General features: G+C 39.6%; 1 protein-coding gene across 4 annotated transcripts; it reads right to left on the bottom strand.

The window, feature by feature from the left end:
- Nucleotides 1–3,994: 3,994 nt before the first annotated feature.
- On the bottom strand, nt 3,995–23,078 carry ddx3x.L (DEAD-box helicase 3 X-linked L homeolog). 4 transcript variants are annotated; one of them, XM_041580867.1, is made up of 19 exons: nt 22,772–23,078; nt 17,420–17,474; nt 17,258–17,308; nt 17,024–17,095; nt 16,390–16,518; nt 14,207–14,333; nt 11,996–12,154; nt 11,816–11,915; nt 11,593–11,728; nt 11,107–11,192; nt 10,561–10,659; nt 9,342–9,502; nt 9,103–9,247; nt 8,692–8,836; nt 8,420–8,601; nt 8,218–8,335; nt 6,784–6,937; nt 6,563–6,681; nt 3,995–6,468 (listed from the first exon to the last, which is right to left on the bottom strand). In XM_041580867.1, the coding sequence occupies exons 1-19, from the start codon at nt 22,814–22,816 to the stop codon at nt 6,386–6,388; spliced, it is 2,166 nt and encodes a 721-aa protein (XP_041436801.1). In that variant the 5' UTR covers nt 22,817–23,078; the 3' UTR covers nt 3,995–6,385. The 4 variants fall into 4 exon arrangements, with proteins under 4 accessions (XP_041436801.1, XP_018100298.1, XP_041436802.1 ...); NM_001086814.1 differs by lacking the exon at nt 17,024–17,095 and having other exon boundaries at nt 4,000–6,468; nt 22,772–23,044; XM_018244809.2 differs by lacking the exons at nt 16,390–16,518; nt 17,024–17,095.
- Nucleotides 23,079–27,439: the final 4,361 nt, after the last annotated feature.

Genomic DNA, 27,439 nt, shown 5'->3' with positions numbered 1-27,439 from the left:
GCAGTCTGACGCAGTCTGTGTAGAATTGGATGAATCATAGGAATCAACGGAAAAATGTATATTTGTCGAACGTCCATAGTGTTACCATTGCGTCTGTCATGAATGCCTGATGGTCCCGGTACCTGGAGCAGTATCTGGGTATCTGATTGAAGCGTGACGCCATCAAATCTATTTGTGGGTTTCCCCATCGAACAGTGATCTGGCAAAAGACTTCGGGACCATTCCCCTGGATCTAGGAAATGATGACTGAGGAGATCTGCCTCCCAGTTGAGTTGGCCAGGTATGTACACGGCTGACAGAATACAAGTATGGTTTTGGCTCATCTTAGTACCCGCTGTACCTCCTGCCACTCTGACACACTTCGCGTACCCCCTTGATGATTTATATAGCCAACCGCTGTGGCATTGTCCGATTGTATTTTTATTGGACGGTGCTTGAGCAGGTGAGTCCAGTGTGAGAGGGTCAGGTAGACTGCTCTGATTTAGAGTACATTGATGTATAGTTTTGTCTCTGGCGGTGTCCATTTGCCTTGGACTTTGTGATGACCGTAAACTCTGCCCCAGCCTATGAGGCTGGCATCTGTGGTAATGAGGGACCAGTGTCTGATCGAGTGAACTCTTTCTTTTTTGAGTTTGTTTGTTTGGAGCCACCACCTTAAAGATTGTCTGGTTTGTTGTGACAGGTTGATGCGAGCCTCAAGGTTGTGATGAAGCCTGTTCCACTTTTGAAGGAATTCCAGTTGGAGGCAAAAACTGAAGTGCGCTCTGACTTGAAGCGCCCAACCGTGATGGCTGGAAATTCAAAATCAGAGCAGCTGAATATATACTGTGGGCTCGCGGGGGTAACCAGCAGCGCTAAGGTACACTTTGAGTAGTGGTTATTGGCAGCGCTACAGCATGCAGTAGGGTGTGAGACAGCACTGAAACTGTCCTCTTCTAGACTGTGTGGTATCCTCTGGCTAACAATGCAGCGCTGTAGCATGCTTTTAGTCAAGCCAAGATGGATATAAAAAGCCCTCTCGGCCACTTGGAAGTTCCTTGAAACCTAATAAATGAAATAAAAATCAATGTGGAGTAATAATAACTAAAAAAAAAAATAAAGTGATGTTTGGAGCTTTCCCATATCCTACCTCCTGGGAGCAGGTTGGTAAAAAAACTAATAGGGGAGGGGCTAATGAAAGAAAGATTAGGATCTGAGGGACAGACCATCACTATTTCACTTCTTTGAAGCCATCCTACCTCCTGGAGAAGTGTGCATTAACCCATCTGTCCCTATGCTGCCTCCCGGAGAAGCCTATTCTAGCTAAACTCGTTTACGGGGTTCCCTGGTCCCCGACTCAGACACTAAAGGTACTGGTCCCTCTAGGGCAATGGCTTTACTGGGCCTTGGTCTACCCAGGCTCAATGGGAACAACCAGACGATCAGGACACCAGCAGCCAAAGAGTAAGATCCACCCCTTTTCCACACACTATATTGAAGTGTGGTAGGACGTGGTCATTACACCTCTTGGCCAATAACACTGGTTATGCCAATATAAACTAGATACATGGGCTTTTGCCCAGCAGCTTGGAAATAAGGAGGAAGGGTAGGGATTTAAAGCTATATGGGCATGTTAATCCAATAGGTCCCTACAACTAAGCAAAATTGAAGGTCTCTACTAACCATCTATCAATGGTTCTTTTGGAAACTCCTTGGCCTTTTAAGTTGTGGAGTGTGATATCAGCAGAGTCTGATTTTAGTAAAACTGCAGTTCGTTTTAGATATGCTCGATTTGCTCTCACTATATCTAGTTTCTCTTGATCATTAGCTGGTTTGGGCACTGGGATGGTAAGAATAACTTCTGATTTATATGAAAACCTTCGACTACCTTTGGAAGGAAGCCTGGTACCTTTCTGAGGACGACTTTATCCTGATGCATAACCAGCCATGGTTCTTTGTAAAGAGAGCACTGGCATTTCCGATACCCTCTTAGCTGCAGTTATTGCTATGAGGAATGCCACCTTTAGGGACAACCACTTAAGCTCACATGAGTTTATAGGCTCAAAAGGTGGTTTTTGGAGCGTGGAGAGTACCAATGGCTAGTCCCATGGAGGAGTAGGGTCCTTAAAAAGGAAAGTCTAATATAGAATAAGGCTAGAAATACACTAAACATAAGCATGAACTTACTGCACCACAAAGCCTAATCAAACAAATGATTTATGCTTTCAAAGTTGGCCACAGGAGGCTGTCATCTTGTAACATTGTTAACATCTTTGCCTGACCCTGCACATGCTCAGTGTGGCCTGGGCTGCTTAGGGATCGTCATAAACAAAGCTGCTTGAATTCTGCATGACTGGTAAGTGGGGGCTCCCCCTGCTGTTTAGAAGTAGGATTGTTTCCCTGCTCAGCAGTTAGGGACCATCTGACAATTCCTATCCACAGCAGTAAATGAAGGGAGAATTTCACTGCATACAGTAGGGTTTCTTATAAAAACAGTACACATTTTTTAATTAAAGTATATTGGAGATAGGTTTCTTTTTCATTAAAGAAAGTTAAAATGGGATTTTATTTTATTTTTGCCTTCCCTTGTCCTTTAAAGGGTGGCCTGGCATGTAGAACTCGCCGTGAAAAGCATTGTATGGTGGAGTCTTCTGCCCACCTAATATTTTAAAGTGCTGATAAAGCAAGAGATTTGAGACTTAGAGTGGTAAGTGCAAGTCCTCTAGTAAAGCCACCTGTAAGGAAAATATGTTAATATGGAACCTGTTATCCAGAATACTCAGGAACTGGAATTTTCTGGATAATGGATCTTACTGTAATTTGGATAACCCAAATAGACTGGTTTTGCTTCCAATAAGATTAATTATATCTTAATTAGGATCAAGTACAAGGTAAATTTTAAAACATTTGGATTATTAGAATAAAATGGAGTCTCTGGGAGACAGACTTCCTGTAATTCAGAGCTTTCTATAGAACGGGTTTCAAATAAAAACCCACTCATGTGTAAAAGCCCTTCTTCACTTGTTGTCCACTTAACACACACCAGGTGGACAGAACCAACACACCTGTTTAGTCACATCTTCTTTCACAGATGTAATGCATGAGCTTGACTAGATCAAAAATAAGAATGCACATATCTAGCTTCAGATTTGTACAATTACCAAATCTACCACAAATGTTTCAAAACACACATCTTGGATTTAGCATAATTCCAAACACAGGATTTATCCCCTAGAGTTAAAGGGGTTATTTTTATGGTTATGTAAACACTGTTTACCTTGCACATAATTCACTGCACCATTTCAAATGTTATTCTTGAACCAAATTGATTATGTTCAGCTGTAATAGTGATGAAGGCAGCCATCTTAGTGCATTGTGCCCAATTCTGAGCTTTGCCAATGAGCCAACACTTCAGGATGTAACTACTTTTAGTCAGCCATTTCTCTCTGTACTTCAATACAACCCAAGTTATACTCCCTAGCAGTAGACATAATAGCACCCAAGCAGGAAAAAGCAGTATTTTATGTATTTGGGCCTAAAGTTCCTACTGTGTCCTTATTGTATATGGGGCTAAAATATTCCCACCGCTTCTAGTTGTATTTAACGTATTTGGGTGGCACTACTCTCCCCCCCCCACACTGTAAAATGCATTTATGATTTGTCATTATAGTTCAATGTAACATTATCTACAAGTGTATGTATACATATATCCTTTACTGTACAAGCAAATTGAGGCCGATGGTACATTAGCAGTGCTATTAGCCCATGGAGGCACTCTCCATTCAGGCAGCTGAATCCTTCAACTGAGGCATCAGGTAAGCTACAGTTATTGCGGAGTACCATGTATTAAGCCCAATTTAAATATTCAAGTTGCTTTGCCACGAGTGCAACTTTAATGTGAAAGATTTTTTAAATAGTAAAGGGCTTTGCAGTAGATCTCTCTGCCATATAGTAGGCCATATTTTATAGGTCAACAAATCTCTGCACAATAGCAAGAAAGTACACAGGACAAATGTGACGTTTTGCTGTTCAACTTTTATTTTAATAAAATCAGTAATGCAAAGCACATGCAGTGCTAAGCATCTAAACTAGTACAATAAGCATCGACTAAACTAAAGCGACTTGAGTCAATCTTGACATTTAGCAAGTTTGTATTCATTCATTGCATATTTTAAATTTGTATAAACCTTATCTTATGAGATATTGCTCCAAAATTCCTTGCTAATATGTAATCATTGAAGACAAGTCACTGATATACCAGTATGAAAAGAGAACCACATGTTGAGGATTGCAATGTGCCAGACATTCACTGAAATAAAAATTATCACACAACTAAACAAAACTCACGCAACAAACATCTGAGAATCTCGACACTTCACATCTGTTTTGGAAGTGTTGCAATATCTTAAGACAAGTGTATCAAAACCTTGGCATGTTCAATTTTAAGTTGCCAATTTCATTTTAATTACACCAGAAAGTTACGGCTGCACAGCCAATACTGGGTCTGCTCAATTTGACTTAAGAGTTTAATAGGACTTAACATTAAAAGCTCACGCTACCCCGAAATATATAATTTCACGCATACGTTGACATTCAACATTCAAGTGCCAGTGTTTTTGTACTGTCTTTTGGTCAAGTTTCTTTAAACTTTCAAAGAATCACTTAGGCTTACAAAAATAAATATTTGTCAAAATGTTCAATAAATATTACACAAAACTAGCAGCAAAAAGTATCTAGAAATCCATTGTGTGCAAAATAGTTTCCTTCCCAAGCTACCATAACCCATGGTCCCAAATTTTGAATCTCACTCTTCCCCTACACTCCTAGCAGTGTATTGCCATCTCAGACAAAAGATTTGAGGTTAAAGGACACGCACAAGACTTGTATAAAAATTCTCTGTATGTGCAATAAAAGAAGTTTGTAGAAAGTTATGGGCAAAATGTACAAGGGCCACATCTATTTTTAAATAGCACCATAACAAATTACCTCAATACTGTCAAGTGCACCTACAAAAAAAAAACAAAAAAAGTTTTAGAGCAAGGCACAATACACTTAAAATCTATTGCACTGTAGATTTTTTGCCGTCACATGCCACTGAAGTTTAAAATTTCAACCACAAATTAAGGAAAATTTCAAGTGGCAGAGGCATATTAGAGGTGGGAATTAGTCTTTGGCCAGATTTAGCATTGACATACTAAATATAATGGAAACATATGCAACTAAAACTGGCTAAACTGCACACGCCATTAGCAGATTTAACACCTTGTGCAGTTATGTACATTTTCCACTGTTGATCTTATGATTTTAATTTACTCTTCAGGAGCCATGTTAGAAAGTCTACTGTAAGCCAAGTATGTTTAAACCTCTCAATGCAGCTGGAACAGAGTAATGTGAATCTGCATTAAAATAAAGCCTGCTGCTTAAATCCTCCTGTTCATATCCTCTTGACCAAAAAACATTAACACTAGCATGCGTTTAGACCAAAATCAGCCAGGCCTATCACAGAGCCATATACTGCTGTGGCCAGCCATTCCATTTATCTTCAGGACAGGCATGTCAAATTTTATAGACAATACCTCCTAAAAACTATTTAAAGTTTTAGATTGTTAAATGTTTCCTGTAATGATCGGCCCTCATTTGGCAAATTCACAAGTTTACTGATCTGCCTCAACTTTGTTAAAGGAATTGCCATATTCACTTGCATTCTCGGAAAGAGTGCTTAACGTGTATGATGGACATTTATACACCTAAAAGTGACTGGAATGGCTTAATAGAGAGACTTCCGGTTTGAGTACCTTTTCCAGGATAGAGTGAGCAAATCAGAACTTAACTTGGTACAGTGTTCCACATTAGAAATTATTTCTTCTGATATGCTTCAAGGTGTTTTGCCTCAAAGTGGCAAGTCAACAGAAGCACTAATGCAGGGTTACCGCACAAGTTTCTTTGTAATATTAAATGCAAGGATGAAGAGATTCCTGTTTTGAGTTGTATCACGCCTGTGTGCCAAGGTTTGATTTCGCCCAAGTTAAATAAATGTATTTTGTCTCAATTTATACCTTGAGCAATACTGAGCCAACAGGACATCAAAATAAAAAGGTTGTCTAAAGTTAAAGGCACAGTACATTAACAAACAAATTATCCTCAGTCAAAATAAATGCAGTTGTTGGGAGGGGGTAATCTGGGTTTGAATCCAACACTACAGCAATGAAATCTTCAACACCTTCAGAGTAGGGGATATTTCTATTGTTTGCTTTCTTTTGCGGCCCAGAGCTCCCTTGAAAAGAAAATTCAGTGGAGAATCACAGCTGGTAATGTACAAGTTCTTGAAGCTACACAAGGTATAGTCTGGCTAAGTTACATGTGGTTTCCATATTAGCATGTATAAGTCATTTCAGCTGCAGACTATTTAGTTGCCCCACCAGTCAACCTGGGAGCTGCCCCCGTAGTTGCCTCCATATCCGTCACTGTTATAGAAGCCACCATAGCCACCTGTGGAAACAAGAAAGATTAAAAAATTAAGCAATTCACGCATTTCAGCCAAGTTACACAAATATTTAGCTTAATCACCCTCAACTTTACACACCTCCAAATGCCCTGCTGCCTCCATGACCACTGCTTCGACCACCACGGCTGCTGCCAAAGCTGCTACCTGCACTGCTACTCTGGCGATAGTCTTTGGCACCGAATCCGCCACTAAAGCGACTAAAAGAGAAAAAAGCAGTTGGCATAAGAAATAGAGTATGCCAATAACATCAACTTTTACTCTTATAGCTATAAGTCAGAGGCTCCAAGAAATTCAACTACCTCTTTGAACGACCACGACTGCTACTCTTATGATGCTGTTCATAAGCCATGTTCTCCAACCAAGACGGGACCTCCTGTTTTGCTTCAACAAGCAGATCCAGCAGATCTTTTGTTATGTTTATGTTCTTTTCATTGAAAAAAGATGTTGCAAGACCTTGAAAACAAGATAGGACATTAAACAGCAATAGTTGTCCAAATTAAGGGTTTCTTAGGGTTAAGAAACGCACTGTTTTGCCGGCAGAAACCCAGACCCCCTGTGGGAGCAACAGTGTATACTTATATACTGGTTCAATCTTAATTACCACTGGTAAACAGTTTTAGTGTAACTATACAAAAAATAAAAAAAAAGTCATGGGGACAATATTAAGCAAGTAAATTTACAGTTTACAAACGCTCTATAAAAGCTTGGGAGTGTTATTTTGTAGAGATTTGCTTCTCAACAGAATAGTCTTGGATGACTAAAGTTATACAAATAAGCATTCCTACATCTAAGGGCAACAGCATACATTGCTGGAAAACACCATGAAAACCAGATTAGAAAAGTTGTAAAACATTTTACACAAGCAATACCAGCTAATTGAGAAAAATGCACTCAGACTGCAGCATGTGCTTAACATATAGAGATAATGGATGGTCATAACAAGTTAAGAATTTTTTTCACCCACAGGTAAACATGCTCCTTGTGTGCCATTTTCTGTATACACAAATTGTGTGCACTCTGTCTACACAATGTAATGTAAGAGAGCTAAAGATTTTTAACATACTCCAGCATGGAAAGAACAGAACAGCAAATACTAAAGTAAAAAAAAAAAAAAAAAAATAGAATTTGATGGATTTCCAGGAGTTATTTTTTTATTTTATTTAAGATTTTATTTAAAGATTTGAAATTTGAAATATCCCTTTAAGGATAATACTATGATACGTGGTGTGATATGTATTAGCAGTACATATGTACACATTTTGCAGAATATCAGACATGGTATAAGATAAGACTATCAAAACCATCAATTAAATTAAATAGGCTGTAACCATTACATCTGCTAATTTAGTTGCTACATAGAGCACTGAAAAGCACCATCCATCATGCATTACTTTTAACTAGTCAGACTACAATAACTACAGATTTTACCACGAGTTGTGTTCTTGGGCTTGTGTGTTACATTTAAGGTTCTCTTTATGCAATAGGTTAATTGTCCACTCTAAACTGTTTTTATATACCCAGGTACTAAAACCAATACACTTAACCTGATCTAAGCAGACTACAGGCTGTACTGAAAACAGGAACAAAGCCAGATATCAATTTTGTGAAATAAGCCATTAAGAACACATGTTCATATTACAAGACTAACTTTCTTAAAGTAACTTAAACTAACAAACTTAGTATATTAACTTTCTTAAAGTACTTGCAAAAACTTTTGATGCAAGAGAACATACCAAGATTCCCTACACGTCCAGTACGGCCAATACGATGTACATATTCTTCGATGTCACTTGGTAGATCAAAGTTTATGACATGCTTTACATTTGAAATGTCAAGACCTCTAGCTGCTACCTGCATTAAGAGAGAGGAGAATTAAGTCTGGTGCAAAGGGGGGGTGGGGGGATTTTCTCAAAAAAGTTACTACAGGCAGCTTACTGCAGTGGCAACAAGGATTGGGCATTTTCCTGATCGGAACTGGTGAAGTGCTTCTTCTCTGTCCCTCTGAGACCTGTCTCCATGGATGCTTGTACAGGCATAACCTTCATGATACAAGAAGTCTTCAAGTGCATCTGCACCCTTTTTGGTCTCCACAAAGACAAGAGTTAAGGAATCTTTCCCTAATAAGATACAAAAAGTATTAAGATAAAGTAAGGGAGCAAGCACAATACATCACTGAGTGCAAAATTAAAATAAATAAATAAATTTACCAGTTGCATTGAGAAGGTCAAGCAAAAATGAACGTTTATCCATCTCTTCGACCCAAACAACCTTTTGAGTTATATTTTCTGAAGTAGAACCAACTCTGCCAACTGCCAAGAAGATATATTCATCCAAAAAGTCTCTGGCAAGTATCTGCAAAAGAATACAAATTTTTCTTAAAAACTATCAAAAGGCGGCAATACTAGAATACAGCTTGTAACAAATTGTTGATGAAAATTCTGTACCTGAACAGACTCATGAGGTTGAAGTGACTAATGCTACATATCTTTACAGAGAACAAGGAAACAAGACTGTTGCATGGTTTGTAATTTGTGTGTGTAATAGTGATCTATTTAAGAAGACTCCCAACACATTATTAAACCCATTAATAGTCCTGCAGCAAATGAAAAATACAATACCTGAATCTCTTTGGGGAAAGTGGCGCTAAACATCATAGTCTGTCTTACGCCTTTGGGTGGCATGGTGTCTTGCTCAACAATTCGACGAATCTGGGGCTCAAAACCCATGTCAAGCATTCTGTCTGCTTCATCTAGTACCAAATACCTTTTAAGAAGTTAGAAGAGGGGTGGGGGAAAAGCATTAATTACACTGAATATTTAAATGCTTTCAGATGGATGGCAAAAGGGCATTCACGTACTTGCAGAAGTCCAAGCCGATCTTTCCCCTCTCCATCATATCAACAAGACGTCCAGGAGTAGCAACAAGTAAATGACAACCACGCTCCAAGTCTCGTATCTGCTGGCCAATATCAGCCCCACCATAGACAACACATGGGCGAACTCTGGACCTGTATGCAAACTGACCAAGGTTCAAAAGTCAGCAGTGCAGCCTAATCATATTTTTAAATATAATTGAAAGCTTTAAGATTATGAATACACCTACAATAATGCTCTAAGTACAAATATATCAATCCATAATCTAGCAGTGAACATAACCCTCAAAGTAAACCAGTTCCATGACACCTACAAATAGACATGTACATAAAAAGTTAAATCTTCAAGAGATATTAAGCCCATTTAGTCTGCACATAAGCCCAGTTTTAGAATGCTATTAACATTTGAATGAACATTAATTCCCAAGTCATAGCTGCAAAGATCCAGAAATGAAGAGTTGAACCCTCATGAAGTTTCAAGCTGGTCTGAAATAACATTTCATAAAATAAGAGGCCTGATCTCACCCAGTGCATAGGGAGAAAAAGCCCTCTCCTAACGGGTTTTCTCCATGAACGTTTGTGCACTGCCTCCAAATATGTCGCTGCAGCACCACATAACATAGCAACTCTCTGCCAGAAGTTACAAGGGCAGCTGCTGTTCAGTTATTGAGGGGTGCTGCAGCAGAGCCCACTCTGTGCAAGTCTGTGTGGGGGAAAGAGGTGGCTGGGAAAGGAGAGGGGGTGGGGGAGTGAGCAGATACCAAGCCAGACAGAAGGAGACAAGCTAATAAAAAGTCACCAGCTGAACAGCAGCTTTCCCTCAGTAACTTCCGGTTTTTGAAAGAAACAGGCTAGCAGGACATTGTTTTAAAAACAACCAGAAGCGAGATTTTGTTGCTCTATTTATGGATTAAATATTAACAAGCGTTAACTTTGTCAAGGATAGCAGTATTATTGGGGGAAAGAATAGATTTTTTTTACCTAAAATTTTAGTGTTACTTGTCCTTTAATGAATGTTCAGTTACAGGGTAAAAAGCATGAAAAGAAATAAAACCAGCATAAAAAAAGGAGATACCTGTATTGGCTAGTGTGCCAATTATTGCAAGCTTTAAAAACATTCCGTTCTTTTCAAAGCAATTTATCCAGTAGCTTATTTTGACCTGCAAATCAAGCCTTTTTTTTAAAAAAAAAAAAACCCACTCACCTTTCTAGCTTCTTCATAGATTTGTACTGCTAGTTCCCTGGTAGGTGCCAAAACAAGAGAAAGTGGGAACTGTTTGCGTCTACCATATCTTCCATTATCCTGAAATTGAATAGACAATTATTGCAACAAGTTCACATATTAATACTTTGGCCCCAACACAGCTCTATAATGCATATCTATAGTTTCACACACCTAGAAAGTTGGTGTCCTCTCAGGAACCACTACAGTGAGCAAACATATATAACCCATGCTGTAGAGCAGACCAGCTGCTTGAAGCACCCATGAACCAGTGCATGACCTAATTTGCACTCTGGATATTCCAGCTGGTAAAACAGTCATTATCTGCACATAAATAACTGCTCCAGCAGTTGCCTTCTCAAAGAACAGGTTAAGGTTTGAAAATTGACTTAAGTATGTTAAGGGCCATACTGTGGCCAAAGCAGCACTGGAACCCTAAAATGCCTTTTGGTATACTGAATCTATGGCACATTTAGTGATTAAACCAAATACCATAATGATGGCAATATAACTTCAGACATAGAATACCTTTAAATGCTTCATTGCATCACCAGGCCCATCTGCATAGATCTGACTCAATATGGGTAGAAGAAAGGCTGCAGTTTTCCCAGATCCTTAAAAAAAAAAAAATATAAAAAAATATTACAAAAATGAAGAATGTTAAATCCACTAAATATTAAGAAAATGAGACATTACTGCAGAAACATGCATCACAAAATGGTTAAGTGAACTGCAGTTCAACTGAACTTTCTCAGATAGAATGTGTAAGACTACTCAGCAAGGCCACTTGCTTTTAACTTGCACAACAGGTTACAGTAGGACCTGATAAAATGTAAGCCTTCATAGACACTGTTCACTCTTGCTACCAGTCCTCTTGCTATTACAGTCCTGTTACAGCATAATTTTTATGAACTTTGTGGCCCATCATGCAGGTATATGGCTGACCGACCAATAGTTTTGCCGTTTTATAATAAGCATTTTCTTTTAAAGCCAGAACACTTGTAAAATAATTACCTGTCTGAGCACATGCCATCAAGTCCCTTTTCCCTATGATTATTGGAATTGCATGTTTCTGCACTGGGGTTGGGCGCGTGTAACGGGTTAGCTGAATGTTTCCCATGATAATTTCACCCATATCGACATCCTGAAACTGAGGGGGAAGCAGCAAAATGTTAACCACTATAAATAAGTATTACAAAAAAACAAACCAAAACCCCACAAACTCAAAAATACGTACACATTCAATGTGTGGGGGGCAATTGCTGCCTGTTGCATCAACTGGAATGTCATCATACTTCTCAAAATTAATGCCAGTGTTGCTCCCAGAGAAAAGCTCCCTAAAAAAAAAAAAAAAAAGTTTAAATTAAGCTTTGGCAAATAAGACATAAAAATATAACTTTACTTTAGTAATACTTACTGTTCTACACGGTCATTTGGAGCAAGAGGTTTTGACCAGTCATCCTCATCATTTCGTTCATCTGACCAACGGCTGTTGCCTCTGTCAAATCTACCAAAGCTACTGTTATTACCTCTGTTACCCACTCCATCAAAGCCATCTGGACGACTTTCATCGGGTCTGAAACCAAGTAAAAAAATTTCAGGATGGAACCTTTTCATCAGTGAGGTCTACCAATAGTACCCATTAGAATTTATCCAAGTATGCTCTTCACTTAGTTATTCATTACTATATTTATAGGAACACTGTTCAGTATGGTATTTGAATCTTTTATAGACAACAAATGTACTGTAGCAATTAAAAATCAAGCAGTTTGGGCACAAATTTCAGGCAACATCCAAACGTGTATATGTGTATACGTGTATACGTGTGTGTGTGTGTGTGTGTGTGTGTGTATATATATATATATATATATACACACACACATCTATACAATACACAAAAGCCATGAATATCCTGTAAATTATATCCTTATAAACGGTGAGTTCTGATGTCATCAGTTATAAACAGTGAGTTCTGATGTGATTTCTGTCACATGACTCATTGAAATTTGTGTATTATAATAAATAAAGTACCCCCAGTTGTAAAATATGAGGATATTAGAAGTTACCGCGGAGTTCCATGACCTGTATAAAAACTCGGCCTTCGGCCTCGTGTTTTTATATGGTCATGAAACTCCTCGGTAACTTATAATATCCCTATATTTTACAAAAGGGGGTACTTTATTCACTATATATCTATAGTCTGGTCATTTCCCTATGGGACCAGACTGTAAATTATATCCTTATAAACGGCGCGTTCTGACATCAGAACGCGCCGTTTATATGTTACATCACTTCCGCCGCTGCTCTCTCCCTGCAGCTCTCAGCACACTTCCCCCCTCCCATCTGACTCGCAGGCTCAGATTTTACTTACAGCACAGTGCGCTCCTTTTCTCTCACTCCCTGTCAGATATGGCCCCTCAAAGCTTCCGTCTCATGTGCTCCCCTGCTGATCCCTGTCTGCTCAGATACCCCTCCCCTTGTTGTTAGTGCGGGGAAATTCATTGGCGAGGGGGAGGAGTAATTATCAAAGGGGTGACAAGCAGAGCAGATTGCAGCAGGAGCAGGTATGCTGGTTTCTGTGTCAGTCCGTGCTGGCTGACAGGCTGATTCTAGCTCATTCCCATTTAACCAGTACTGCTCTGGTGCTGCTTCAAATTCATTGCAGATGGGGAGAGGCTGGTGTGAAGCATCTTGCACTGACACAGTCTGACTTTTGACTCCCTGTATCTCTGTGTACACTCTGTCTAACCCCCTCTCTGGTCTCTCTCCATTCTTTCTCACCAACTCTCCCAATTTTCACATAACCTCCCTCTCAACTTACACTCCCCCTCCCACCTCAGTCTCCAGTCCTGATTTAAGTTTCCCTACTTCCTTGGCCTTTCCCCTATGACATCACCTGTGGCAGGCAAGAAGGCAAAGGCAGAACAGAGCCAGACATCTTTGTAGATTATAATGCATAATGTACCCCCTGCTATAATTTATAAAGATATTAGAAGTCACCTCGGAGTTATGTGACCTGTATAAAAACACTCGGCCTTCGGCCTCGTGCTTTTATATGGTCACATAACTCCTCGGTAACATAATATCTTTATAAATTACAGTAGGGGGTTCTTTATCCTATATAATATATATATATATATATATATATATATACATACATACATACACACACGGGGAAGTGTTTCAAGTTACAGATCATGTAAAAGCTGTACAAATTCCATGGATGATTGGCCAGCTTGCCAATCACTGCAAGCCCAGCCAAGGGTTCCAGCGATGGGGGCTAACCATGGAGAACAGGACTGTCCCCGACTCCGGTCTCACCACAAGTGTCAATGCTATTTATTGAACGGAGATTCCTTTTGTAGGGCCTCCTAGAGGCAAAGTCCATACCTCCTTGGATGCAGGACACTGAAAAAAACAATTATGGGAGTTAAGCAGGAGGGAGAAGTCCAGCTTTTTGCTATCAGTGTCCTGCCTCCTGGAGGGAGGAGCTTAATCCCATGGTTCCTGTGTCCCGCTGAGGCCGCAAGAGAAATACAGGCCATTTCATGTCCGTAAAAAGAAAACTTAAATTTTTCAGTTACTGATTAGAATACCAAGTTTTTTTGTTTTTTTTTTAGATGCTCACCTCCTGGATCCACTTCCTTTGTCATTAAACAAACTTCCTTTGCCCCGCTCACCGCGGGAGCCAAAACTGCTGTATGCATCTTTGTCTCTGCCTGAATTCCACCCAGAATTTTCTCTGTCATAAAAGCCTAAAAAGCAAAAATACATGAACATTAGCATTTAACATGCTCAAAAGATGCTAAGCATAGTTTTCCTCAACTTTGAATATTAATTGTAATAGCAAACCATTAAAAGATCCGTGAAGCATAGGTTTGTTTACAGGGTATCTGTAGAGGGATGGAATCCATGGGCTCAAAAGGTGGTTCTTTAAGTGCTCGTAGAACAAGGGTGCGGTCCCACGTGGGTACGGGAGCGTGAAATGGGTGTGCTACATGAGTAACTCTTTGGATGAAGATCTTAACGTTTTTGGAATAAAATTGACAGAGCGGAGGTTTGCGATTTAATCCTGAAGAAATTTCAATAGACTGGGAATGCAAAGCTTTTGGAAGTCCATGTTTTTCTGGCTACACCATAGTTGATGGGTGTTCCCTACCCTGTGGTAGGTCTTCGCTCAAACGGATTTTTGGGCCGCTCGCATTACTTTCACGACCTCATCGGAATAACCCTTGCGCTTCAGGATCTGGGTCTCAAGAGCCACACCGTCAATCTTAAAAAAACTGATGGGTTTGGATGGAGTATGGGACCTTGATAGATAAGATCTGGTATGAGGGAAAGAGTCCATGGTTCCTCTAGAGTGTTTTGAGAAGTTCTGAGAACCACGTTCAACGGGGCCACCTGGGCGATATGAGGATAAGAGTTGTCCTTTCTCCTTGTAGTTTCTTGATTGTCCTTGGAACGAGAGGAAGGAAAGGCGTAGGCGAGCTGGAAGTTCCAATTGTATGTTAAGAGCAAATGTGCCTAGAGGATCCCGGTACCTGGCAAGGAATTTTGGTACCTTTGGTTTTGCCATGTGGCCTGAGGTCCACAGTATTCCCAATCTCGCTGCTCTTGTTGAAATTCTCTTGTCTTTAGAGACCATTCTCCCAGGTGCAGTGACTACCTGCTTAGAAATCCTGGTATGTATATGGCTGACAGTAGGGTTAGGTTGGCTTCCGCCCACTGAAAGATGGTCTTCTCAAGCCGAATGGAAGTGCTGTGAACTGGTAGTGTGTTTTGTAAGGCAAATCGCAACATTCTGATGGGGAGGGAAAATGGGTACATGTAGGTACACATCCTTTAGGACGAGGGATACCAGGAATTCATCTGGAGACATTGCTGCAATGAATGATCGGAGTGACTACCATTTTGAATCTGCGCAAATGGATACATTTGTTTAACTCCTTGAGGTCCAAAACTGGAAGGCAGCAGTCGTTTTTGGAACTACAAAGAAATTGGAATAGTATCCCTGGAAGCATTCTTCCATGTGGAACCGGGACGCCGCTTCTGTTTGGAGATCACATCTTGGAAGGTTCTGTGTTTGGCTGGTTCTGGAGGAACTCTGGACATAAAGAAGCGGCGAGGTGGGTTGGATGAGAACTCCAGGTGGTAGTGGGACAATGCACACCGTAATCAGTTTGGCAATTCTGTCACCATCAACTTTGCAAAGAAGTCCGGTTGATCGCTGGGGGGGGTCGCTTTTGCGGAATGTGCGCTGCTGGGAGACAGGGCTGTAGTTGTTTCTAGGCTTATACTCAAGTCAATAAGTTTTCCCAGTTTTCGTAGGTAAAATTAGGTACCTCTGCTTATACGAGTATATATGGTACTTCATTTTAGGAGTGAGAACTGGTTTCCTTAGTAGAATTCCTTCTGCTTTGCATATGAATGAGGCGAAAGTCTCCAATTAAAAAAGGTCTCTTAAATCCACTTCTTTGGCTACACAGAGAACTTTGAACAAACAATAAGTTCAGAACCAGTCTATAGTAGGAAATCTGATAAGTAGCCTGGCCGTGCTTTAAAACCCAATGTGGGATGTCCAGGAAATTCTAAGTAAACCGTAATATTAAGAGTATATTTGGTTTGCTTCTAACAATTCTTTCTGTACAAGTGTGGTAAGCTAGTAGTTAACATCTACATCAGGACAAAGTAACCAATCATAGGCGTTTAGTACTTAGTGGTGGGTGGACATCCCTACAGAGGATTTTGCAGCTAGCAATTTTTTTTTTTTTTTGCACCTGCACACAAATTTATGTTACAAGAACTTAATACCTCTGTCAGATCTTCCAGTACCACGGCTTCCATAGCCACCTCGATCATAACCATTCATACGACCGTCACGGTCATCTTGCATCCCATTGATGTAGCCATTCCCGCCACGGCCAGAGTCCCAGTTGGAGTCTTGAAAGGCAAAACAACCTCACCATAAGCAACAAATAGCCATAAGAGACTCATCTTTTAGTATTAACACAACCAAGTGTGACAAAACTAATTTCTAAAAAGCAAGCTGACAATTCAGAATAATGCATGTTACATGCACATTGCTCATCAAAATTAGTGTTCAGATTTACAATAAAAATTAGTGCTATACAGCAAGTCATAAGAACAAATCTTAGGTTTACAAACTGTTCTCCATAAAGCTGCATAATAAGCAGGAAAAGCTCTACAATTCATGTTTTGTTTTTTGTTTTTTAACTAGAGAAGAGAAAAAATAGGTTAAAAAAAAACAGCATGACTTGATTAATAATTATCTATGAAGCCAAGTTGAAACAGTGATTTTAACAGTGTGCTCAAAGTAGTAGATCTGGAGCAGTCTAGAGTTCCATGGCAATTCACAAGCAGCTCAATGGCCAACTTATGCAAGCCAAGCTAAATGCAGCCAACACACCAAGCCAGTTAATTGTACCATTTCTTTGGGACCACCAATCACCGTATCCCTTATACACATCTACAGCTGGGTATTGACACCTTGGATAACCTACATAACAATAAATCTTTCAGTATAAAATTCACAGGTTTCTCTTTCAAGACTGGTGCATATATAGTTTTACAGACATTATGAATGGGGCTTTACATGATGATATATGCTCTAATGTATCAACATTTTACACAGAGTGTTTTAAGCAAAGAAAGAACTAACCATTCCTTGAGGCTTCTTTGTTTCTCAAATGTGGAGGAATATAACGTCCTTCTAAAAACATGAATACGCAGACATAAGTAAACTAGAAAAAGAGTGCAGAACTCAACATAGCAACACTCCCAAATAGAAAAGAAAATACTAAATTTTAAATTTGCTACTTACTTGTTCCAGCAACACCACTTTCAGCATCGGCTGAATTCAAATCTAGGCCAGCAAACTGGAAAAAAAATAAAATAAATGCTCATAAAACATTTGAAATTTGTACCTTGAATTTATATATTGGGAAATATAACAAATAAAATAAACACTACAGAGCTGTGAAAAGCTTTGAAGTAAGCGGTGTGCAAAACTTGGGTATAATGTATTCAAGATCTAAACTATTTTTAGTTTTCCAGTTGCTCATTCTGCTGCTTTTCAAACCAGAGATTATTATCCACACCTCTATTTTGAAATAAAAAACACAATGTTCCTGGTGATACATCTACTGGTTATGTGCAGTAGTACATGTAAATCTATAAATTCTAAGACAAAATGGAGTCACCTGTTGTAAACTGGACAGCAGCCCCATACGTTAAATTTACAGATCAGCAATACACACAGGTCAGGAATTTCCTGCAGCAACTTCAATATAAATAGGCTTTGGGCAAGGGCCTAAGCCCTTGGGTTTCCTCAGTCAAAAGTCAGGGATGATCTCAAATTGCTTCCTAGCACAAATAAGGGGTGTACTTTTATGTTGGCTTGCACAAATGTGCCTATGGTTCAGAACTTGCCATTAGCTTATAAGCAGTGATTAAGATGGTATGCATGCCATTAACATTTATGATGCACAAGTTATTTTGATAGACAACCTCTTGATTTTATGCAAAAAGCCAGTACGCCAATATCTAATTGCAATGTTGTCTCAAACACGATAACCAAAGGCAAAAAAAAAAAAAAATTTGATCCAGTGTTCTGAGGGAGGAACGCCCCCCCAAGGATGCAAATTTCCTTAAAGGGATACAGTCATGAGAAAAAACGTTTTTTTTCAAAATGCATCAGTTAATAGTGCTGATCCAGCAGAATTCTGCACTGTAATCAGTTTTCTTTAATTTTGAAATCTTTTATGGGGCTAGACATATTGTCAGTTTCCCAGCTGCCCCCAGTCAAGTTCTGATAAACTTCAGTCACTCTTTACTGCAAGTTGGAGTAATATCACCCTTCCTCCCTCGGCAGCTTAACAGAATAATGGGAAGGTAATCATATAACAGCTCCCTAACACAAGATAACCGCTGCTTGTAGATATAAGAACAGCACTCAATAGTAAAATCCAGACCCCACCACGACACATTCAGTTACATTGAGTAGGAGAAAAAAGCCTGCCAGAAAGCAGTTCCATCCTAAAAGTTCTGGATCTTTCTGAAAGTACATGACCAGGTAAAATTACCTGAGATGGCTGCCTACACACCAATATTACAACTAAAATAAATAAAGAATAGGTTCAGGAATTAAATTTTATATTCTAGAGTGAATTTGCAGTGTAAACAAAGTAATTTAGATAAATAAAACTAAATCATAAAAATCATGATAAATCCCTTTAACTACGTAAATGGCCCAATCCCTTTTTATGAAGATTTTTGTATACTTTCCCTAGTTTTGCAAGGTTTTCCTCTGGGTACTCCAATTTCCTCCTACAAGTAAAACTGGTTAATTGTCTCCTGATGAAAGTATGATAAGGAACTTTAATTGCTCCACTGGGGGCACAGACTTGTGTAAACAACGAACAAGCTGTGTAAAGCACTGCATTATAGGGATAATAAAAAAAGTTTTGCTTGAAAGAAGTAACCTATTGAATTGGGGCCTTTCTATTCATCATTCCCCTTCCAAATCACCATAAAATATTCCTGTCTACCAGGGCAGCACAGCTTTTAGCACTGGAGTCCTGAGTTCATTGTTTCAGGTCACCAACACAAGTATATTTGGGGAGATTGGTTGCCCCAGAGACAAATCTCTTCTTCAGGGCGACAATCTCCCCGAACTGCCTTCCCCCCTGAACTCTGCCAGCTGAAATGAAAATCACCTGTGGCAATGCACACATGGCGCCTCGTTTTCCAAAGTCGCCTCAAGAGGAAACTTCGGAAAACGAAGCAACACGTGTGTATTGCCACAGGCACTTTTTATTTTAGCCGGCAGAGGTCAAGGGGAAGGCAGTCCGGGGAGATTGTTGTTCTGAAGAAGAGATTTGTCACTGGGGCGACTAATCTCCCCAAATGTGCTTGTGTGGCCAGACCCTAAGGGTAAGGTCACACCTGGAGATTCGGGGGGCACAGCGACTAATGGCCTCTTCTTTGGGGGGGGGGGGGGGAGAGACAACTAATCTCCCCGAACTGCTTCACCCCGTCTTCCGCCTGCTACAATGAAAAAAACACACCCACACGAGGCAATTCGCACAGCGTTTTTTTGCGTCCACTAAGGGTTAGTTATATCATAGTAGGGATAAAGTACAAGGAACAGATCATTACAAAGAAAAAGCAAATTGTTTAAAATTTTAATAAGTTGATAAAAATTGAGCGATAGCCATCTTGTAATGCAGAGCTTTTTGGATGAAGGGTTTCTGGATAACTGTTCCTATACCTGTATAGGACGCTGTAAGTTCAGTGTGTCTTGCAATATATTTGTGCTTTATAAACAATTCTACTGACTTCTGCACCATGACATACATCAAATGCATGCTCAAATCCTAGAAGTCGTAGAATATTTATGCGGACATCCAAAATTCTGCCAGAGATAGTAATTTTACCGTTTATGGCTTAGTTTTATGCACAAAGTTTGTTATTCTACCACTAGGTGGAGCAAACAAAGCATTGATACATACAATGGAGACAATCCATGGCAAAGACACCATTCAGGTAACAGCAGTTTCTATGTTTGTCATGGGCAGTCTCTTTAGGACCAAATATGCTCCAAAGTGTGCAGATGCAAATGGTTTCCATACAGATTTACGGGAGGCAGGTATAGGTGACAAAGGACTGTCAATTAGCCATCAACTGGCCAACTATGCATATCAGATTTGGCACAAGCAATTAAGGTGGTTGTATGTGAATTGTCACTCAAGCTTTGACCATCCAGTCAAAGACTAAGACTATCAAACAGTGTGTGGTCAACTTTGCCAATATACCTTTATAATAACTGCACAAGACTAGTATAAAAAATAAAATCACATCCAAGTCACCAAATTCTGTAGTCAATAAGTGCTTCTTGCATATCAGGAAAAAATAAGAACTTTAAAATAAGTGTCAATACTAAGTAGCAACCCATGTAAGCTTCAACATTCTCCTAGCAATGCAAGTCTAAGAACTAGTGAAACCTAGGAAAAAACAGGATTTGTTTTTGCTTCATAGACTGCAGCACCCTGCAACACTGAGTTGATTTAAAGGCCACGACTAGGCCTGGATATAGGGTTGCCACGTGCTCGGTTTTGACCCGAACAGTTCAGTTTTTGTAAGGCCTGTCAGAGGCTCAACTTTCTGTTCTGTTTTCAGTGGGGTTGCCAACTTTACTAAAAAATATTACCGGCCAGTGGGGGGGCGGGCACTAAAAGGGGGCGGACTGTGACATAAAAGGGGCGGAGCTACATGGTGTGCCCCAAAGGGGCGGAGCAACATCTCAGAGATGTCCACAGCGCTGGAAAAAAGGTAAGTTCTGTGCAAATTGGGGGCAGGCCAGGTGCTTTTTTTCCAAAGAGTATTACAAATTACCGGCAACTGCATTGCCGGTAAATTTGCAATACCGGCCCCGGCAGGTGTTTTACCGGCTATGCTGGTAAAATACCAGCCGGGTGGCAACTCTAGTTTTCAGCCTTATGAAACCGGAAGAATAATCTGGCCTATACATGAACATTTAAATACTAATGTATTCAAGATCTAAACTATTTAGACCGTTTTCCAGATGCTCAATCTGCTGCTTTTCAAACCAGAGATTATCCACACCTCTTATTTTGAAATACAAAGCACATTAATGTTCCTGTGATACATCTACTGGTTATGTGCAGTAGTACATGTAAATCTAGAAAATAAATTCTAAGACAAAATGGAGACACCAAAAAGGTACTCCCCCCCCCCTCAATGTGGCTTAGTTACTATCTAGTGCAGTTACTCATTATTAGAGATACAAAAAAAAAAAATAAGTAAAAATCCATCAAAAATAAAGATTTTTTTTTCTAAATTAGCATTGATGTATTTCAGAGTTTTCTGGTCTGTATAAAATAGATCTCATACCTGTAATTAAAGAATTGGGCTTAATCATCAAGCACAATATAGTTGAGAGATAGTTTGTCTGGTTTTGAACTTTAAAACATTGTGAAAGCTGGATAGAAATCAATCCAGTTGGATCTAAGTAATGCAATAGTTTCGCCCTGGTGTCATTACTCCACCATCGCTTTGCCCACCTCTGATGTCATCATGCCTGTTATTACATCACTGCCCCACCCCCAATGCTATCTGCCCTGCCCCCTCCTGTGTTCGGGTTGAGCCATCAGCAAAGGTGGCAACCCTACCTGGATGTAAGAGAATGGCAACATTGATACGTCTACGCCAAAGGAATAGGGACTGTAAGCAATGCTGTATCTGTGTAACATTTTACTCAAAAAACATCCTCTCTGTATATTTTGCTGTGCGAAGAATAAGCGATGAAGAGCGAGTAGAGTGTGAGTAGAATACTTGCTGCGACTACTAATGACGCACGAGGAAATCAAGGTTTGCCTCCTCCCCTCCTCAAAAGGAGACAAAATATATTGCCGGCACCCGCCTCAAAGACAGCGAGGAAATGACACACCGCATTGTTCAATGTAACACGAAGCAGAGGCGGCCATTTCAGAGAAAAACTTGTGTGCGCCGCGTAATGGTGGCCGGCAAGCGCATAAGGCGAATCTTCTAAATGGGAGGGAGTAGTTGGCCGCAGTTCTTGTGTCCCTGTCTGAGGGTCTCTGCCCTGTCTAAAATGTACGGAAAGCGAAATGCGGCAGTGAGCGATCATCACTAAACACTGACACCGGCCTGTCAAATCTGTATTAAAATGGTCACTCCGTGACCCACAGGTACCGGCAACCGGAAGGCACGAACGAATTCTGTACATGAATAGCCGCTAATAAAAATAAGAAAAATAAAAGTCTTCGTAGTAAAAGGTTGGAAACCCCGTTGGAAAATGTGACGCTGTGTGAAACGAAGTCCCTGGGGCACCGGGACAACACACTGTGAGTCATACGCAAATGCCGGGCCCTAGTGACGCACATGAGCAGCAACCGCTACACACGGAAATAAACAGTGAAACAGACACCGGGACTGGGCCTGGTCGGGAGGAGGCAGGAGTCAGTGCTCGTAGAAGAGCCCGCAGTATCATTTAACCGCGCAAGCAGGCGCCTACCAATAGGACTAGGCCTCCTTTGTCTGCGTTCCACTAGGCCATAGTTAGCGCGCGGCAGGGAACCCATTTGCCACTAGAGTGAGAGGATTTACACACGCATCGGGCTGGAAGGCTTACCTGCTGGTCTAGATTGAGGACATTTTCCACGGCCACATGACTCATAACTAAAGGGTAGAGAAGGTCGCGTTCCTTTCGTCGGGAAATCAAGTTGTACTGGGATGGCGTTGAAAGATCACGGTAGATGAATGAGGTTACTGTTAATACGATCGCCCTGATTGAGGCTTCTTCTTACAATAGAACTACAAACCAAAAAAATAAAACAAAACTATAATGCGGCTATACTGTCTTACACAAAGCCACTTCACAAACGAGACGTACAGTAAGAGAAATTGTCCCAACTGAACGCCTGAACTAGCCGGCTCGACCTGTTATATAAGGAAGCGGCGCCAATGATGTCAATACGTATTTCTTGGCGTAATAGGGGTGGGGAGGATGTGCTCACGCGCTGCCAGGAAGGTGCAGATTATGATCGTGCCACGAGGTGTGCGCGGTCCCGACATGTTGGTTCTAGAATCACGCGCGTTGTCACGGTTCACCATACTTCGTAAAGCAGATATACCAACAGTTCGGTGCTTTCAAATTGCGCTGTTTACATGTACGGTGTACGTTTAGCAAAGGATTTCTTAGAATGTACACAGCATAGGTCAGCTTTAGCTCGCCTCTTCCTAGTTCATTCTGAGGCCCTCGTCATATATCTAGTGCTAGTTTACGTTCTTTTAAGCGGGGAACTTCAATTCAATTTCTTTGTCTGTTTTAAGTAGGACGGTGAAATATAAAATAAATTTTTCAATATAAAATGAATAATTCCAACGATATATAATAACGCCTAAAACACAAATAATACGTATGTTTATAATGTAGAGAGACACATTGGGGCAGATTTACTAAAGGGCGAAGTGACTAACAGTGAAAAATTCACCAGCATGATGGCATTTCGATTTACTAACGGCTGCAGGGTTAGCTTCGCTATCTTAGGAGATAGACTCTAGCAGTAATTTGCTCCCTTACACCTGGCAAAGTTGTGCTCTGGCAAATGGACATAACTACGCAAATTCACTAAGATGCGGATTTTACTGAACGTTACCTCTTGTGCCAGACTTGCCTTCGCCACCTCAGGCCAAGTGAAGTGCAATTGAGTAGATAAGACTTCCTCAATAAATAGTTAAAAATTTTTCTAAGTCCCAAAAAATGCTGGCGACTTAATTTTTCAGGGTAACAGGCTGCAAAAGAAAGTAAATTTTTTCTGGGGTACCCAGCTTCCCCCTACATTTTCTAACAAATGGCACCTAAACTATAAACTGGGCTCATGTGTAGGGCAATGTAACAACTTTATTATATTTTATTAAGGTTTCCCGGGCTTGTGTAGTGTAAAGTATTGGCTACAACATATACATCCATTCAACCTTAACTTCCCGTTGTATGCAAATTAGCTAGCGCAACTTTGCTTCACTTGCCACAATAACGCTAGCGCTACTTCGCCAGCGTTTGGCACTCTGGACGCAACTTCGGATTTTAGTGAATTAGCATTGTCCTGGCAAATCTACACCTGGCGAAGTATTGTGATGTGAGCGAAGCGGACCCTAGTGCAAATTTGGCGCTTAGTTAATCTGCCCCATGGTGTCAGCATGTTTTTTTATATGCTTGAAAACACCATTCATTTTGAAAGCCTTGTATACCCATCATGAATCTGTACCAAATACATAGGGTTTCATTGATTTAGTGCTGTAGTTGTCTGCTAATTAGTCTGTATAATACATGCTTGAGGGTCAAATTATAATGAAATTACAGCATAATGCAATAAGGTCAGTGGAGCTCTTAAAGGAGAAGGAAAGGCGTATTTAATTGGGGGAGCCAAAAGGTAGTCCAGTGCTTCTATCAGGAAAAAAACCTAGAACAAAATAACAGACTTTTTCATTAAAGTCCAGCTTTTCACTTGCATGCGCACCCGCGTGAATAAATAAGATGGAAGCCGATCACTCTGTGGTGCTCAGTGGGAGAACCCCAGGCACACTGCTATGGTGAAGAATGAGTCTGTGGTTTATTTAGCCCAAGTGCATACAAATTTAGGGCAACGTTTCGGGCTCCACTGAGCCCTTTATCAAGCCTAATGTGCCATTTGTGATCACAGTGTTATATAGGGTATGGGAGAGGGTTGGACCCAAAGGCCCCTCCCCTTCACAGTGAAATCACTTTAAATTCGTGAAAAATTTTTAAATAGTGTAAAATTGCATAAAACAAGTCTCTTAAAAAGTCCGTATTATAGTACACATTGTAGTCACATCTTGTGAATCTTCATACCTAAGTGCATGTGCATATTGAAGAATAAAAAAGCTTTGGAGTGATACAAAAAATTGGTCTGGTATTACCTGAGACACATTCAGACTAATTCTGCACACCAAACATATGCAGATCTTGTAGTCAGCACTCAGTTTACTTCATAGACCAGTTTATAACCTTATATAAAAAACAAAGTGTGTTAAAAATAATATACATTAAAATGTGTAGCCTTCTCCTAGTTTTGGAGTAAATCATTTTTAGGGTTTTTTTTATCGAACTGCGGATTTTCGTTGGGTATCCCTGGCTGTAGGTGAAATCCAATTAATACAAAACCAAAATACAAGTAGAACTAATAATTTAATACCAGTTATTTTGCAAATGTAGCATTTCGTCAGACCTCAAATCATAAAAGTCACTTTTGCAGATTGATATCTCCTACATACACTCAAGTGCAAAGAGAAGTTTAGAGTACAAAAGCCAATGGCTAAATAAGTTAAAACATTCACAAATGGAAATAATGCATAAGGATGTTCATAGTCAGTCCCTGCAGACTTTACATACTGTGTGCATTGTATGACATAAAAGCCCCTAAAAGTAAGTTAACCAAAGAAAACCTTACATTTTTATAGTGCTGTATACATTCTGGAGAATTCAAAATCATTAAATGTACTTTTCTACTTCAAACTATAAGTCTTTGAAAAACAGCATCTGGCTCAAGAACTGGAAGCAGACCTCAATTCCAAAAAAAAATTCATCCTTTGTAATTAAGGGCCTATGTTTCTATAGTAACTGGGAAAAGGCCTCAGGCCATGATGAGTTGAGATTGTACATTTTGTCTTCAATCCAAAAGGGTTTCCTCAAATACACTGAAGGCTCAAGCCTTTAGCAATTTATTAGTCTCCTTAGAGCGAAGACATTTGAAAGAAGTTGCAGCAACTAATTGACATACCGCAAACAGCTCTGAGATTTATCCTGGTTGCAGGCGGCATTTGTATGTTTGCCTATAGCCGCTAAGTCACTGTGATAAGTCGATGCAATCGCCTGTTATGACTTTACTGATTCATTATTCTCATGGCATCAAGACTCCCAACTATTCTGGAATAACAGGTTCTATACATGTACCGTCAATATGTCCAGTGCTAAAGATTGCTCTAGAATCCTGCACAGTTCAAATTTCTGAAACTTAATCTGGATTTGCAACTCAAATTTTTACCTGCTAACTGATTCAACCCGCAACTGCCTTATAAGCGATCCAACCCTTTTGTGACCATGAAATCAAAAGCCATGTTGCTTTATATCTGAAGTTTCTTTGCTACAAGCAGAAAGTGACATAATTAGATGTTGGGGGTAAAAAAAGAAAACAGAGTTCACTTTAAAATTCACTTTTAGTATGTGAAGGCAGTTATTCTGCAGTTGGTAATTGCTTTTTATGGTTTTGGTTCAGCAGTTTTCCAGTTCACAATTTCAGGTGTCCATGAATAGGAGAGAGTCTAAATAAAAAGATAAGCAATAAAAACTAATAGTGTCCCCATACAGTCCCATTACAATTATCCAGACTATTCCCCTTCTTACTCAGATTTAGTTAAAGCCAGTTTTAAATTTTGTAAAGCTAAAAACCTGATTAGGATGCACAAAATTAAAAATTACATTTTACCCACTGTTGCATCTGAGGTAGCTTTAACAAATTAAGTAGTTATATTTAATCTAACTGCACTTTGTCTTTTTCAATTTTGTTATTTTTCCTTTGTTCTTTACCCTATTCTTTTTTTTTTTTTGTACATTGCACTCTAAACTATACATATCGTACTACAGGTATGGGACCCGTTATTCAAAAAGCTCAGAATTACGGAAACTCAGTCTCCCATAGACCATTTTATTCAAATAATCCAAATTTTTAAAAATGATTTACTTTTTTCTCTGTAATAATAAAACTCTTGGGACCATAAAAGCCAAAATGGTCCCAAGAGGGTTACGTTTGAAGAAAAGGTTTCAATTTGAAAAAAAGTGGTGGAAATGAATTTATAGATAAATGGAACCTAATTTTGTCAGACAGATGCAATTTATGATCAATGAAAATATCAAAAATATAACAAAGATAAATCAGCAGGTGGAAGAAGAAAAAAGAAAGTTAGAAGAAAAAAAGGAAGAAAAACAATTTAGTGAATTAAATGACAGTATCAAAATTGAATTAACAAAAATAAAGCAGGAAATTAAAATTAGAAAAAAGAAAAAGTTCTTAAGGGACACACAAGATTATAAAAAAGGCCAAGTATATTTCTCACATGATAATCAGAATAGAACTAGTGATAATGAGCAAGAATATGGCGAAGGTAGAAAAGGAAGAAGAACACAGTCAAAAAACGGAGAAAGAGATCAACAAGACGAGTAAAAAGAAAGAGAAAATCAAATACAATTGAGAGACAGATCCAAATGGGGATATTCCCCAAA

This window comes from Xenopus laevis, chromosome 2L, assembly GCF_017654675.1.
Source record: "Xenopus laevis strain J_2021 chromosome 2L, Xenopus_laevis_v10.1, whole genome shotgun sequence".
NCBI classification, from domain to species: Eukaryota; Metazoa; Chordata; class Amphibia; order Anura; family Pipidae; genus Xenopus; species Xenopus laevis.
The sequence above is the reverse complement of the archived record's forward strand: the minus strand, read 5'-3'. Positions and strand labels throughout refer to the sequence as shown.